This window comes from Protopterus annectens, chromosome 9.part0 (assembly GCF_019279795.1).
Source record: "Protopterus annectens isolate FY-2018-M chromosome 9.part0, PAN1.0, whole genome shotgun sequence".
Taxonomy (NCBI): Eukaryota; Metazoa; Chordata; order Ceratodontiformes; family Protopteridae; genus Protopterus; species Protopterus annectens.
Genome location: NC_056743.1, coordinates 814647620 through 814664430, shown reverse-complemented (window position 1 = coordinate 814664430; position 16811 = coordinate 814647620). Strand labels below are relative to the sequence as shown.

At 40.9% G+C, this 16811-nt stretch overlaps 1 protein-coding gene across 3 annotated transcripts in view; it reads left to right on the top strand.

Moving 5' to 3' along the window:
• Positions 1-16811, top strand: part of DIP2B (disco interacting protein 2 homolog B) — a 2678679-nt gene that overhangs the window by 2103601 nt on the left and 558267 nt on the right. For all 3 annotated transcript variants that reach the window (XM_044083475.1, XM_044083472.1, XM_044083474.1), the window contains exon 28: positions 12108-12219. In XM_044083475.1, the coding sequence (XP_043939410.1) occupies positions 12108-12219 (112 nt within the window). The remainder of the gene's footprint in view (positions 1-12107; positions 12220-16811) is intronic.

Genomic DNA, 16811 nt, shown 5'->3' with positions numbered 1-16811 from the left:
TTGTACATTTCATTTTGGTTCTCATTTTTTTGGCTCTGGAAGCTCCTTTATGTTTGTGTTCTTTAAATGTTTCCTAAGTTCATTGAACCAAGAAATTCATCTGTCTGCACAGATAGGCAGTTGGAGACAACACTTTCCTTCTTATAGGATGTTCCTCTTAAATGTTGTCAATACTTTGATCACAGAGTAGCTTAAATATTTTAGCATCCTTATTAAACCTTCGCATTTTAAATAATGACATAGGTACACATACATAGGTTCATAGGTGTGTACTAGGCTAACGGCCCTGGAGCCTATATAAGCCTAGCCAAAGAAGATTCCCTGGCATCATGCCGCCCAAAGTTAGTTCCCAGTGCCCCTGTCAAGCAAGGCCACTGAAGTGATCCCTGGGGTTGAAGGAGAACCACAGCCAAAAACTCAAAAAACTTTTATTTTATATTGTCTTGATGTTTCCTATATTAAGAGAAAACAAACTAAACCACAGTAACATTTTCATTATTTTCTTGCAAAGTACATAACATGTTTTCTTTTTAACAGTTATTGCTCAGTCTAGCATTACATGAACTGCTCAGTTCCTCCCTTCCCTTAAACCTTATTCATACTCATGTACATTATTTTGTATGTATTCTTCCCACACCTTCCATTCATTTTTGTGTAATTTTCTCCATCCCTTTTTCTAAAGATCCCACCTTCAGTTCTTTTATTTCCTTTATAATGTTCAGTACTTCAGTTATAGCTGGTTTAGCTTTTGAGATCCATTTATCTAGTGATGTACTTTTATAGCAGCCAATAGCATTAAAATTAGAAAGATATTACTATGTCTGGGCAGTTAGGATCTTGTATCCCATGGCGGAATTTAAGGATTCCCTGCAGGATGCACTGTCAGAGAGGCTGGATGGGCAGTTTGGTGTGACAAGTGAGATGATTTTTCTGAGCTGTGATACAGAATTGGAATTGCCTAGATATTGTAAGACCTTGCTGTCTCTAATTATGGTGACTGCCAAAAAAGCAGTTGCAGTAGTAGAAAATGGAAATCAAAATCTAAACCAGCTATATTAGAAGTAGTACATATAGTAACAAAGATAAAACAACTGAAACTGATATCTTCAGAAAAAGGTAGGCGCAAACTATATAGGAAAAAATGTGAATTGTGTAAATAATGAGGTTTAAAAGAAAGCAGGACTTAAATGAGTTATGTAATGTTTGACTGAAAACGAATGGGTAGATTATAAGTTATGTATAATGTTTGCAACTGAAATTGTGTCAGTTTGGTTTGTGATGTAAAATGCTTGCAACTAGGATTGTATCGGTGTGGTTTGTTTTCATTTATATAAATGTATGATTGCTTATGTCGTGATGGTTTAATAAAGATGTATCTTGTTTAAAAAATAAGGGGGTACCAATTGAATAATTTATGTAATGTTGCTTAGGTTATATAATGTATAACAATGTATGTGAAGCATAATGTGTAATTTTAACTTGTTAGTACAGTTTGATTACTTTTATATAAATGTAAATGTGCCTATGTCACAAGTGATAATTCAATAAAGGTAGTTGTTGTTGCTGCGCCTTTCGGCTTATCCCGGTTAGGGGTCGCCACAGCGGAACTCCGGTCCGCTAATGTTTGGTAGGGGATTTTTACGTGCCGAGTTACCAGCCCTGACGCACAGCCTTCAACGAAGGCACGCCCATTCACGCATGCCTCCACACAGAAGATGCTCTAGCTGAGAATTGAACGCGACAACGTCTTACTGTGGGACGACAACGCTACCGCAGCACCATTACCGCAGTGATGATTCAATAAAGGTGTTTAAGAAAGAAAAAAAAGATCCTATATCCCATTTCAAAATAATAATTTCCTTAGTTACACATTTGTCAGCCCCAACGCACAACCTTCAACGAAGGCACGCCCATTCACGCATGCCTCCACACAGAAGACGCTCCAGCTGAGAATCGAACGTGACACCGTCTTACTGCGAGGTGACAACGCTACCGCAGCACCACTACCGCGGTGATAATTCAGTAAAGGTGTTTAAGAAAAAAAAAAAAAGATCCTATATCCCATTTCAAAATAATAATTTCGTTAGTTACACATTTGTTCCGTCAAGATTTCAAAGTAATCTGTGGGGTATTTTTAAAATCTGCCAAATCGTTACATTCCCCCAAAAAAACGTGCTCCAAATTATCTCACTGTCTCATCTCTTAATCTCCTTTCACACCCTAGCTTTTGCTGTCTACATGAAGAACATTTCACTGAAGTCTGATTGGTGCATAAAGTAACAGTGCATATACTTCCAGGCAAAAATACTAAGTCGCCCTGGACAGAAGTGTAGCTGGTTCAGCCAGCAATGTGTGATGGTCCCTCAAAACTTGCAAGATGTTTCCTGCAGACAGTAACCAATCTGCGACACATCCACCATTTGCTATAGTTTATACTCTGCAAGGGAGTACTAGGGCACTCAGGTTTTTTGTTGAAAACGTGGGAGCCATGCATTTGTCCTCCACTGTTTCTTTGTAAATTACCTTTCCATTTGCTCTTCCTAGTCTTTTTTTACCTCTTCTGATTGATTCTTACAGTTACCATGCAGTATTTTATATGCTGTATTAATTTTTCTCTTTCAACAGTGAATTCTGTTCTAGACACAAGTAAAAACTCTACCAGAGCAGTTTTGTTACTCAGCACCTCCCTTTCTGTTTTTCTTTGCTTGTATTTCATCCGTCCCTAGCTGGGAAGATAGTCTGTAGCCTGCAGTACAGAGTTTTGCTGGGCCTCAACTCACTGTATCTTTCTCTCCAGTTATTTGCTCCCAATACATTGGTTAATTTGCTAATTTTCTCCAGTAAATTTCATCTTCCTCCTGCCTATTTTCTTTACCCTTACTTGCAGTCATTCTTATTGGTAAAATCTCCTTTCTCATGGTGACTTACTTCTCTGAATACTCTTGGCTGCTTTATAAATATAATATTCTGTATGATGGTGGTGGTTCCTCTTAAGGACCTGCATCCAAAATCCTCCTTGTGTCTTATTTCTTAAACTCCACCCCCATTCCATCTTCATCCCTTCCTTTCCACTTTGATTTATAACCTTATGTTTGTGTTCATACATATGCTATATATCTATTTATATATAAAATATAATTTTATATAGCTACTACATATATATATATATATATATATAATTATATATATATATATATATATACACACACACACACACACACACACACACACACACACACACACACAAACACACACACACACACTCTCTCTCTCACACTCATATAAACATACATGTATGAGCTTTCACTGCAAAGCTCTGAAGTGTCAGTTAAAATTAGGTAGTCTGTGTTGTATGAGTAGAATCAACTTTTTTCGCTTAACTCTTGTCCCCTTCCCCTCTCATATAAGTTCCTTCCACATTTTATTAATTATGGTTCACAACTTCTCCCATTGATAAAAATATGCTTGACCTGTCTAACTAAAGGGACATGCAACATTGTCCGTTTGTATCTTACTATCCATATCTATAATCAAGAGCTTCTAGCTTCTCAATTTTTGTATTATCTTTTGTTTAGTCTTTATCAAACCTCTCAACCTGTGACCCTTGAAAAAAATAGCTACATCCAACCAAAAATCTGGACATCTAATTAGCATAAAAGTGGAACACTAAGTAGCACATAACTCTTCCTGCTTCCAGTAGGAATGTGGATTACTACTCAGAAACATATTTAAAAACAGAGTGACAAAATGATGGAAAAACACAAGCACATTATTAAACAAAAAGTGTAGAATTTGTAGACTTCAGTGAACTGTTTTGCAAAATTCTACCTCTTAAGGTCATTTATTTTTGCTTCTGAAAAGGAGAGATGTAAGATGTATGTCCTTTTTCTTAGTGCCACTAGTACTTTTTTTGTACTAGACAGTCACAGAAATCAAGTGCGATGAAGCAGGATTCAGAAAAGGTTTGAAGGGGTAAATCGAAAATAAGGACATACCTACAAAGATAGGTACATCAATTGCAGGAATAAGTCATCCCTGAAGATTGGAATGTTCCTCCCAAGTAGGGGCAGTTGAGGAGTCTGGTAGCTGCGATTTTTAATGCATACGCCTAAATAGTTTGTAATATGTTGTTTGTGTGTGTGTGTGTCTGTGTTGCTGAACCAGTTATTGTGTGGATACATACTTTACCACTATAGCCTTTGTGTTATCTGTGTTTTATATCCTGACAACACTTGAAACTGTCTCAAAATGTTCTACACTTCATAGTCATGGGTTGAAATTGAAGCTAGATCTGAGGGGTCCTTAGTCTCTTTGAGTAGTACAGGCACCACGGCTTTTTTTTAAGATGCTGGTATCCCACTTCTCTCTCTGATTTTTTTTTTAAATATTGCTAAAGAAAATGTTCTGGATCTTTATTCTTCCCACCCAAGTTCCAGACTTCCACAAGATTACTGTCTGTCCCTAGAGACTTCCCTGTTGAATGCTCCCCACACCCCCCGTTAATTATATGAACAAACTCTGAGATCGCAGTATAGCGGGGAAAGGTTAGGTTTCCTTATAGTGAAGTTACTGGTAAGTAAGTACTTCCTTATGCTTCCTTTATGTTGGCCAACTGTGATGGTATGACGGTTTGAGTAAAGTAAGGTTCGATGATTAGGGTTTGACAATTAAACATAAACAGGGAGATCCTCCGGTTCATTCTCAAAGTCATGTAGGTTAAAGTGTTTTTCCTTTTTGGTCCTTTGACCTGCAGGACTTACTGCGATGGCAGCTTTGTGGTGACTTTTTTCAAAGGTTCATTTGTCTAATTATTAGATAAATATGAGTTATTGTTTTATATTGCTTTTTGTGATTTTATGTTCCATCTTATTTCTACTTCATGTAGCATACCTAGTTTTGTAGCAAGGAGGTAAAGTTTGAGTGTTTAAGGACCAGGCAGCACAATTACCCAGTTAGTTTTTCTGCTTCACAGTGCTTCATTCTACAGGTGTGTTCTCACTTGGGGCACTTTCTGAGCAAAATGTGCATGCCCTTCTTGTGTTATTCAGTGTCTGTGACTTTTTGACAGATGCTTTATTTTTTCCCACATCTGGAAGACAGGACAGAGATGAATTGTCATTCCTCTAGAGTTATCATTGGTGTGTGTGTGTGTGTGTGTGTGTGTGTGTGTGTGTGTGTGTGTGTGTGTGTGTGTGTGTGTGTGTGTGTGTATACATACATACATATATATATATATATATATATATATATATATATATATATATATATATATATATAAAATTATATATATTTATATATGTTTGTGTGTGTATTAAGTTCACATCCTATGAAAGACTGGAGTGTTATCCAGGATTTAGAGTAATTATCTTGTGTTCACTGAGTGACAGCAAAGTCCTTAGATACCTTGCAGTCAAGAATTTGCTAAAGCAAATAGTCAAGGAATGTATGAATGATTTAAGGATCCTTTTCATCCATGACATATAGGTCAAAGTTGCTAAAGCCTATAAAGCATGCAGAACTAAATTCATGGCATAGGCTTAAGGCCTTTTCCTTGTAAAAATTGATAAACAGTTGCTAAGTAAACTAAGACTACAGCTAGAATCTCTTCAGAAGAAAACGGATGGTAGCATACATTAGCTTCATTCGGCTATTTTTGAGTCTGGGTGCAGACATTCACTTATTTAAGTAGATGTCAGTGGAGTTGAAATTCATAATCTGAAGTTGCTGCTTTCATTTGGTTTTCAACCTATGGGACTGGATCTGATATCAGAGCTGACTCAGCCGAATACTACAGCTTTAGGATAAAAAAAAATCTGAGCTCTCCCTTCATCTCTCGGTTCTCGTTTGCCTTGTTTTCAAACAGCATGGGAGAGCAACTATCTGAACTCCTGTTGTTTTTTTTTTTTTGTGAGTAAATTCAAAGTTTTTGTTCTTTAAATCTTTCTTGTTTCTGGTAGTTATCTCCATTACCCTTTATCCTTTTCTTCACTCGCATGGGTCCATCCTTTACTGCTGCTTTCTTTCTTTGTTTTCCCTACTGCTTCCTGTAGAAAATTAAATTCTATAAAACTGTATAACTTCTAACTGTTTAAAGTCTGTCCATAGTTAAATCCTGTTTCTGTGATTCAAAAGTTGTTGTCTGTAGTTCTAGTTTGGTGATTACCATGTCTGACAAACCAGCAGGTTTTAAAAAGTTAGCTATGTGTGGGTATAAAATTTCCCTCTCTGATGCTCACACAGAGTATGTGGTTTGCTTGGGTGCCTCTTACCTTGACTTTTTTTTGCACTCTGTGCTGGATTCAATCAGTGCACCTAAACTGATTGCAGAAACAAATTGATTCTGAGGGGCCTTCTGCCGTCCTCCTCTTCTGGCTCTCCATCCACTTCAGAGGCTCAGGAAAAGAAGAGGTACCCAGACAGAAATTTTTCATTGCCTGGGGAGCCCTCTTGTAATTCTTTCAAAGCTTTGGAAACTAAGCCATTGGATCTGAATATAAGCAATAAAATTGTCCGGTTGCAATCCCCCAGGTTCTCTCCGGAACCTACTACCTCCAGACACAAGTCTCCTCTTCTTCATTCTCCAAGACCTCTCTCTAGGCCTCCTTCAGTGGATTCATGTGCCTGGTCCTCCCAGAGCCTTTCTAAAGCTGAAGTGGACAGAATGCTGATAAAGTTCCTCAAGGCACAAATTCAGCTGGGGGTCTTGCCTGCTCCATCCCCTGTTGGATCCAGTAGCCTTCCGCCTGATTTTGTCCCTATCTCTCCTCCTCTGATATGACTGCCAGCTTTGGAGTTGTCAGATCCAAGGATCCCTAGAGCCGACATAGCACAGCCTAAAGCTGTGGTTGTCCTGAGTAGTTCTGCCCCAAGTGTTTCAGATCGCGGCAACTCTTGGAGCTGTAGTGTAGTTGTCAGATCTGAGGGGTTGATGTCAGCTGTGAAGTTTTTGGAGCTGTCTCTTCTCCTTGGAGCCTCAGCACATAATAGTTCAGCTCCATCCCTTCTTAGATCTGGGAGTGGCGGGAACGCCTAGGGTTTCTCCACCACGGCTTCCGCTCCGGTGGTCGTTACCTCAGATTCCCGTTCGCCCTCAGCATTCCAGGTGGTGGAGAAGGTTCTTTCTACTTCTAGGAGAGAATCTGCTCTCACTCCCTCAGAGACCAGTCCCTCCTCAGGAGAATTTGTGCAAGAGGCATCCCTTCTGTCTCTTTCCAGACAGCCTGACCAAAAGAGCTTTCAGGTTTCTTCCCAGATGGAACACCTTGAGTCTTCCAATACTACCCTGGAACATCCCACCAAGGAAGTCCCTCGTAAGCCTATGTGAATAAGGAGGCACATGGAGTCCTCTCTGGAATCCTTCACTGAGGTCACAGATTTGGAGGAAGGGGAAGGGACCCCAAGATCCCCACCTGAGGATGTCTCATTTGGAGACATCATGGAAGTCCTGCGCCAGAAAGGTGTGTTGTCTGTCTAAAACCCTAACCCAGACAAGTTGGTGTTCCTGGAAGCTTTTAGGTCAGGTCCATCTACATCTTGGCTGTCCCCCCATGGATCCACTCATTGGTCTCATCTCCTGCAGGGTTTGGAAGGAGCCAGACACAGTGGAACCCGTCCCCAAATATCCAGATAAGGTCCTTACAGCACCTTCCGATAGACCTTATTGGATCAAGGGTGTCCCTGTTGATGCCATGGTGGTTGCAGCAGCCATGAAAAAGGACCTGGCTCAAGAAAGCTCCTTTGTGTACCCTCCAAGCAGGAATTCTCGGGCAGTGGATAGATATGGGAAGTGGGTGTATGCCTTAGCTACCTTCACTTTGCAGGCACTGAACTGTTGGCACATGTGACCAGACTTCAGAGAGGCCTAGTTAAGGAGCTCTCCAGTTCTGCCCCCACGGTCCATGTCTTCAGAAGAAGAGAAAACCTTTTCCTCCAGAATGGCCACCCTCCTTTCCATAGTGAATACATCTATAAGGTTGATTTCACTTGCGGGAGAGGGTACCTTACAGGCAGCCAGGTCAGGCTTTGCTATAAGGCAATATGCCTGAATGCTTCTCTGTGATTGCACCAAACCCTTTAAGGCATCTTTTACTAATTCTCCCTTAGATGGATCATCCTCCTTTGGTCCTACTGTTAGAGACACTTTTTCAGAATGAGAAGGACGGGAAGACCTTGCCTGCTGTCAGAATCCCATTTTGCTACCCCTCAATGTTTTTTTCCAAGAACCAATGAGGTGGCAAGAAGTTGTGGTTCCAAAGATCTTGAGGTCCTTTCCAGGAATCTCTGGGAGAGTTTTCATCCTGAGGCAGAGGAGAAAATGGTGCTAATGGCAGATGCTGCCCTTGTAGCAGAGGGGCTCTGATGAACCAAGGGTCTCAAGATACCTTCTTGGACAGACCCAATCAGCGATCCTGAAGGACTGCTCAACTGCTGTACTCTAGAGAGGCAATCAGGGGACATCTCTCTCTACACCCAACAGCCTGGGAAGCCATAACAAATAACCAGTGGGTGTTGAACATAATATCCAGAGGCCATGTCATTCTCTTTTCCAAACCCCTTTCCAACCAGATCCCTCCCCAATGTTCCACCCAGTCAGAGGGAGGCTGCAGTATTAGAAATTTCAAAGCTTCTCGCAAAAAAGAGTCATCCAGACCATCCCCCAAGATCAGTTTGGATCAGGCATCTATTCCAGATCTTTTTTAGTGCTCATGAAAATGGGGAATCTCAGACCTATTCTGGATCTGACAAATTTGAGCAAGTCTGTTTCCAGTTCGAAGTTATGAATGGTCACAATTCAATCCATTTTGCCCTTCCTGCAAAAGGACGACTGGATATGCTCAGTAGACCTTCAGGATGCATACTGTCACATCAAAATGAACAGGCGCTCCAGAAGATTTTTCCATTTCCAGCTTGGGAGCCAGTCATTACCAGTTCAGAGTACTCCCTTTTGGTGTCACCACAGCCCCCCGGGTGTTCACCCAATGTATGGCATTAGTCACAGCTCACCTGGGACTGCTAGAATTCCATTTGTTTCCCTATCTGGATGAGTGGCTCCTCACTGCTCCCACCAGGCATCCACTCCTCCAAGCCAGGGATTAACTACTGCAGCTAGCCTCAACCTTGGGCATCTCCATCAACCTGAGAAAATCTCAGCTACACCTGGTACAGTTGATAGACTTCATTGGAGCCCATCTGGATACAAAACATTGTTTATGCATATGTGAGAAAAAGCATGGCTAATTCAAGGAAGCTAGTATGTGATATGACACAGAAGTTTAGGCTGAGAGGGTGCAGACGTGAAGAAATTGCAAGACAAATGTTGAATGCAGAAATTACCAGAAAAGATGTAGGAAAACCTTTCCTTCATGGACAGATACCAGCTACAAGAGATGGAAAATTGACAACAAATAAGAGCAGAGTTATTCTTACATGTGCAAGTGACATTCAATACGTCTGCGATGTAATTCAAGATAATTGGAAGACTCTAAAGACAGGTACTACTCTTAAGTATATAGTAGGGGAAGCACCCACCTTTGCATTTAGCAGGAATCGCAATCTCAAACAGCACCTTTGCAACAACATGTATTTGGATGAGAATGTTAAATCTATAAAGATAGGTACATTTTCATGCAGGACATGCACGTTATGTAAATACATTTCCACCAAGAACTACTTTTTACATCCAGTCACTGGCAGAAGGTATTTTAGTAAGGTGTATGTGGATTGTAAAAACAAGATGAAAATCAAGGTGGCATGGATGTCCAAAAAGTGTTTAATGTAGACAGCAGCAAACCAAGTAAAACTATAAATAAAATGATGTAAAACTCTGTCCACTGGTTAACCCAGGTTTCGTCCTTGCAATAAGGACTTCTTCCCAAGGACGAAACCTGGGTTAACCAGTGGACAGAGTTTTACATCATTTTATTTATTGTTTTACTAGGTTTGCTGCTGTCTACATTAAATACTTTTTGGACATCCATTCCACCTTGTTTTTCATCTTGTTTGTGGAACGGTTATCCATTGGTTCGTATGTGGATTGCAAGACTAAACATGTAGTATATATTGCTATCTATGTGATGGGTTTTACGTCGGTAAGACCGATAGACAACTGAAAGAACAGATATTCAAGCATATGAGTGATATCCATCTTAATGATGTGAAAAGTCCACCAGCTAGACACATCAACTCGAATAACGGTCACCGTTTTAGTTTTATGGTATTACAAGTCACTCGAGGGGCCAGTATTAGAGCTGTGACAGAACGGGAGGAAATGAATCAGATATTTAAATTTCAAGCTGATAAATATCCTGGACTGAATGGAAATGTATGTCTGAAATCCGCACTTAAAGGGCACAGACTTAGGAGGTAACCTGAGCGAGTTTATGAATGAGACATACATGTGGCATTTATATAGATTTGGATTAGGTTATGTAATATAATTGTAGTCTATGGATTTCCAAAGGAATTAAGAAGAAGCATATTATTATATATTTGATGAATGTGAGAGGAGTTTGAGAAATGGTTGAACTATTCTCCATGGAAGTTTTGGTTATTTTTGATTGGTTGGCATCAGAGGTTGTGTAGATTTGAATGGAGTTCTCACTGGGTTTAGTTATTGCTTCTGCTTAGAGGGTTTCAGACCAATTGGAAACAAACACTATTGGCATATAGTGCACCAAGAAAAGATTTTATGTATGCAGATAACTGTTCACCTTTGGCCAGAAGATTAGAGATGTCTAATTGGCTAAAGTAGGCTGCCACATGGAGATGATTAGAAGTTGAAAGAAATGAAGATGCTGGTTCATTTTTGATGTGATTTGATCCAACAAGACAGGTCAAATGTTAAATAATGATTTTTTGGAACATTATGTATTCGTGCCCATATTGGTTGGCTGGTTCAGTTTCTGCAAAGGTGATGATTGGTTATAACCCTTAGGGTAGATGTGAACGCAGTCTTCGCATTTTGGCTCCACAGATGAATTATTCATATTGGATATTAAGAACTTTATTTTGCGTTTTTAGTGTTTTGATAGCAGATCTGAAGAAGAATTTGGAAAACCCGAAAGTGCTCATTTCATTTTTATTTATGTTGCTGGTTTTATTTGGTTTTAATTAGGAAACTAAACAGATTTTTATGCTTGACTCCGTGGTGACCGCCCTTTATTTTTATTTTTACATTTTGTATGTATAATATATATATATATATATATATATATATATATATATATATATATATATATATATATATATGTGTGTGTGTGTGTGTGTAAGAGTTGTATTTGTAATTTGTATTACACATTTATTTGGGGGGGGCAGCAAACTTGATCTGAGGGATGAATGGGAGCAGGGCATTATGGGTAGGGGAGGGAGGAGCTCAGATTTGTTGGGTCCTAAAGCTGTAGTTTTCTGCCAAGTCAGATCTGATATCAGATCCAAACCCTTCGGTTGAAGACCAAATGAAGGAACACAATTCAGATGGAACGTTATGGTAAGTGCATAACTTCTTTTTTCCCTGAGAAGCAGCAGCTTCAGAGTTAATTGTATGAGTAAAGTGGTTTAGGGAGCAATGTCCTCTTTGTGAGGATTGTAAGGAGCTGTTCTTCCTCACAAATAGATCTTGAATTGTGCTGTAAACCTAGTGTTCATTCCCATGTGATATTTGAAAGACCTTGTTTCACTATTACAGTAGGGAGCCAGAATACACATAATAAATTAAGTCAAGGTGATTTCTTGACTAAGTGAAGAGTGTCACATCAGTTGTATGGAAGAGTTTTGAAATGGGAGGAGAGAGCATTCTGCAAGATAGTTATATGTAAGCAGAGGAAGCAGAACCTCTGTCTTTAGTAAAAGTTACCACAGTGAATGGAAGTAAGATTAAGGAGGTCAAGAAAGAGCATTAGGAAAAGACATGCATGATAAGCATGGAAGGCTGCAAGATGAGAAATTCAGGATGAGGGAAGATAGCCAAGAAAAGAGAAATGTCATCATCCAGTGTCTTTAAATAATCTAAACAAATGTCAAAAGACTAATAGCTCTTATTTATTTATTTATTTTTTATGCTGTGACACTTGTTTTATATTTCCTGCTATTATCGATATTATCTTTTTTAGGTTAGCAAGTCTGCCTGTATCCTTACTACACAAGCTTTAATGAAGGTACTGAAATCCAAAGAAGCAGCAGTAACTGTAGATGTGAAGACATGGCCAATTATTATTGATACAGGTGAGATCTCTGTCCCATTTCATGAATTTCCTAAGGATAATATACTACTTTGCTATAGTAATATTGACCATCACCAGACCTATGTCATTAAATACAGAATGGTCAAGCATGGTGTTAATTGTAAAGATTATTGCTGCAGCAACTCATTACATGAGTGGGAGTTAGTTGACTTGTCATTGTTTGTCTCTTGATATGATCTTTTTCGGCATTTGGATGTATTTACATGCAACTGTTGCAGTCTAATGCTATGACTGTTTCAGGGAACCCAGTCATAAAAGTGGGAGAGCAGTTGCCTTAAGTGGAGTCAAAGATGGCTCTATTTTGCTAGTTTTTTGGTAGATGTGTAGGTCTTATTGTGTGCCATTGTTAAGTTCAGACATTGTGCTGCATTACTGCGCACACTCAGACATACACACACACTTGCGCTCATACACACACACACACAAACGCTAACACCAATCTAAAAAGGTTACACAGACAAAACCATTCAGTAAAAACTACAAGAAAAACCCAGCCAAGATGAAGTTTTCACAGTGTGATACCTTAAACCTCCTGTAATGGAGGCCCAAAGGCTATATTCAAATGACCCCTTAAGGACATCAAGTGTTTCAGATACCTGATTTTGAATATCCATGACTTATTTTACTTTTTAAGTCTTAATAGTTATAGTCAAGCCAATAAAGCCAAACTCTACTAGTTGTGGACATGCACGTATATACTTGTAAGGGTTTGTACTATTTCTAGTGATGGTCCAATAAAAGTTTACCAACAGGTGCTCTCTTGAGCATCAGATTCCTTCAAAAGATTTTCGTCTGCAATGGCTTTTTGATGTAGGAGGGCATTGTGACATAGATAAATATGAGTACTGTGCTAAGTTCAGGAAATAAAAAATAAAAACACTTTGACTAGAAATGAAAGGAATGTGCAAGCCATTTTAAGTGTTGAGAATTTATTTGATGTTCTTCATGTTTCACTGTTGCAGTCATCACACTTGGGTTATCCTGCCAGGGGTAGCCCTTAGTTGGCCCAAATACCAGAGGCTTAGTGTTTCTGCATCGGTTGCTGGCACTTCAGGACTGACATCAGGTCGTCAGAGGTATAAAAACAGGCAACTGACACCATTACATCAGTCTTTCTTGCCGAGGAGCCCGAAGCAGAAGCAGTTTGCACAAGCACCAGTTGGTCGCTACCTGAGTTTTCGTTTTTGAAATTGAATCATCCTGAAGTCTTCTAATGCTAAGTACCCCATTGGGGATCCTTTTTCCTTGCTCTAACCGATGTCAGAAAAAGTCAACAATTGTCTCGCCTGTGGAAAGCAAATACCACACCGAGATTTCCATTCTTACTGCGTCAACTGTTTAGGCCCAGACCACAATGTGCCTAGCTGTCGGTTTTGTGCTTTGTTCAACACCCAAACTATTCATCGTCTGGCCCTTATTGTAGCTAAATACTTTCGTTCTCGATCTCCATAGTCCGAAATGGCTCCGGTAAGCCATCCAACTACCGATCTTTTGAAAAAATGTAAGGATAAAGACAGACTGCACCTGTCCAAAACTGCCGACGATGCTTCTGTTAAGCTATTCGCCAGTTCACCGTTACTCAGGTGCTTTCGCAGCCCCTGATGCCCACTTAGATGGCCTCGCAGGAAGCTACCGAGACCTGCTAGGAGTCCAGTATGCGGCGAGACTCTCCTTTGACTACTGAACCTCCGGATGTCTCTACCTTGGATGAGTCTGGAGCCGCTGTGCAGGCACCGGCTTCTGAGGAAGTTCTTTGCACTACCGATATTCGACACAAACCGACGACTTCTTTCCCATCTTCAGTTCTTTCTAAAACTACAGAGTTTCTAAGCCCAAGAGTATGAGCTATGCTTAAAAAAAATGACAACCCAAACTCAAGCGCCTGCTTCCTTGCCACAGTCTCAGGTGCTTAAAATGGCAGAAGACCTGATCATGCTGATTAGGGGAAGCCAGCCTTCCCCTGTTAAAAGAAAGAGACTTGTCCCCAGCAGCTTTATCTGACCAAGAGTCCAACGACTCTGAGATTTCTGAATATGAAGACATGCCCATATCTGCCTATGAGGATTCAGCTGCAGAGGAATCCATTCCTTATGCCTCCCCTCTAGAGGATTTTTCTTTTGGTGAAACCCTACATACTTTGAGAGAGCATTTCCATTGGGAATGCCAGGATTATCCTCAGTCCAAAAAGAGACGGAATTTTTAGATTTACCACAGACCCTTAGCTAGCCCTCCTGTTCTGGATGTTGTGGATGATGTCTTTATGGAATCTGGTCTAGCTCCTGATACTTTACCCCCCCTGCTCCAAGGAAACCTGACAGGTACTACAGAGTCCCTGACTCTCACAACTGTCTCTTCAAAAGTCCTACTGTGGACCCAGAGGTCATCTCCCAAGGACCTAAAGGAATAAAAGCAACTACAGCTAAGAATCCCACCCCCTCGGACAGGGCTTCCTGAGCTTTAGACAGATGGGGTAAAAAAGTATACACCTCTGCAACTCTCGCCATTAGAGCATTGAATTGTCAGTTCCACTTGCTAAAATACCAGCAACATACTATGGAACTATTGAGCAAAAATGATCTACCTTTCCTGACAGTGCAGAAAATAAAGAATTACAGGAGCTTATGCATTCTGCAAGCGAAGTCAGCAAACATACCATGCAATGTGCGTTTGAAGCCCTAGAAGCATCCTGCAGAGCAGCAGTCACAGGTTCTCTACTTAGAAAGCATGCCTAGCTTAAGGAGCAGACCTTGACAGACTATGTCAAATTAAAATTATTGGACGGTCCTCTGAACAAGGACAATCTGTTTGGCACCAAAGCAGAAGAGGTTTTAAAAAAGATGGAAAAAAAGACTAAGTCTATGCAGACAGTCAAAGATTTTTTGCAGGTGCAGCCTCCAAGATTCAGTAGGTATTGCCCCTCTAAACATTGCTCCTTTCCACCCCCTTCAAGGCTATCTCAAACTAGACCCAGGGAAAATGGACCCCCCTCAGTTTACAGTCTCATGGTATGCAGAGGTCTAAGCAATGGAGTACCACCACTTCTAAAGCAGGGAGTGCTAAGCCACCCCTTTACGGAAGGACTATACAATGACTTCTCAACTCCACTCCTCACCTCTGCCCAATTGCTCGTGCCCCTAGGAGGAAAACTTGCCCACCATGCAAAAAACGGGACCTCTATCACCAATGATCGATGGGTCCTCAACATACCATCCCAGGGATACAAATTTTATTTCCACATGCTGCCAACCCCAAAAGGGTTCCCAGACCTTTCTCCAAACCAGTGGGCAGAGGGACAAAACCAAGTTCAGTCCCTGCTCTCCATAAGGGCAATTCAGCCTGTTCCTGCAGAACAGGTAGGCCAAGGTTTTTCTTCCAGCCTTTTCCTGGTACCCAGAAAAGAGGGTATCTTAGATCTATCCATTCTAAACACCTTCTTGGTGGTACCAAAATTCAAAATGCTCACCCTACAGCAGCTTCTCCCTATGCTGTCCAAAGATGCCTGGTTAGCCACCGTAGATCTAAAGGAAGCCTATCTGCACATCCCATTCCGGGACTCTTGCAGGAAATGTCTACGTTTCAGGGCAGGATCTATGCATTATCAGTTCTCTGCACTTTCCTTTGGCTTATCCACTGCTCCCAGAGTTTTCACAAAATGCCTGGCTCCAGCCATTGCCTATTGCAGACAGAGAAATATTAAAATTTACCCCTACTTGCATGATTGGCAGATTCAGGCAGTCAGGAAAAGCTGTTGCAGCACCTGACATTTGTAAAGGACCTACTAACCTCCCTGGGGTGCACTATCAACGAAAAGAAATCCAAACTAATCCAAAATCAAAAAAATTGTATTCCTGGGAGCAAGCTTGGACACAGCATCCCACATGGCATTCCTTACTCCAGAAAAACAAGTCTATCTGACAGGCTACTTCACTCAAATGTCCACCAGAACCCAGCTGTCCGCAAGGAAAATCCTGCAGGCTCTAGGGTTCATGTCCTCCTACATTCTACTAATTCCATATGCCAGACTGCATATGAGGAAACTTCAATGGTACTTAAACAGTCTTTGGTGCCAACATTCTCAGGACCTGGAAACTATCATACCTATAATACCTTGCCTAAGGAAAGAGTTCCTTTGGTAGGCAGCAGCATGCAACCACAACAAGAGGCTTCCCTTTACACAGCCCCATGCCACCCAGACCCTAACCACAGACGCATCAGACTATGCCTGGGGTGCACATCTGGATGGCAGGTGCATTCAGGGCCACTGAAACCCAAATCAAATTCATCTGCACATCAACCAAAAAGAGATGCTAGCTGTTCAGCACTCATTTACAGCCTTCAGATCCCTTCTCTCACCAGGGCCCCTACTAATCAAAACAGATAACACCACAGTGATATGGTACATCAACAGGCAGGGGGGAACCCTCTCTTACCCACTCTGCAGGCTCGCCATGACCCTGTGGAACACTGCTTCAGCCATGCATATTCACCTACAAGCTCAATTCCTGCCAGGCAACCAAAACTCTCTGGCAGACAACGTAAGCAGAAATCTCCTAGACCCACACGAGTCCCAGT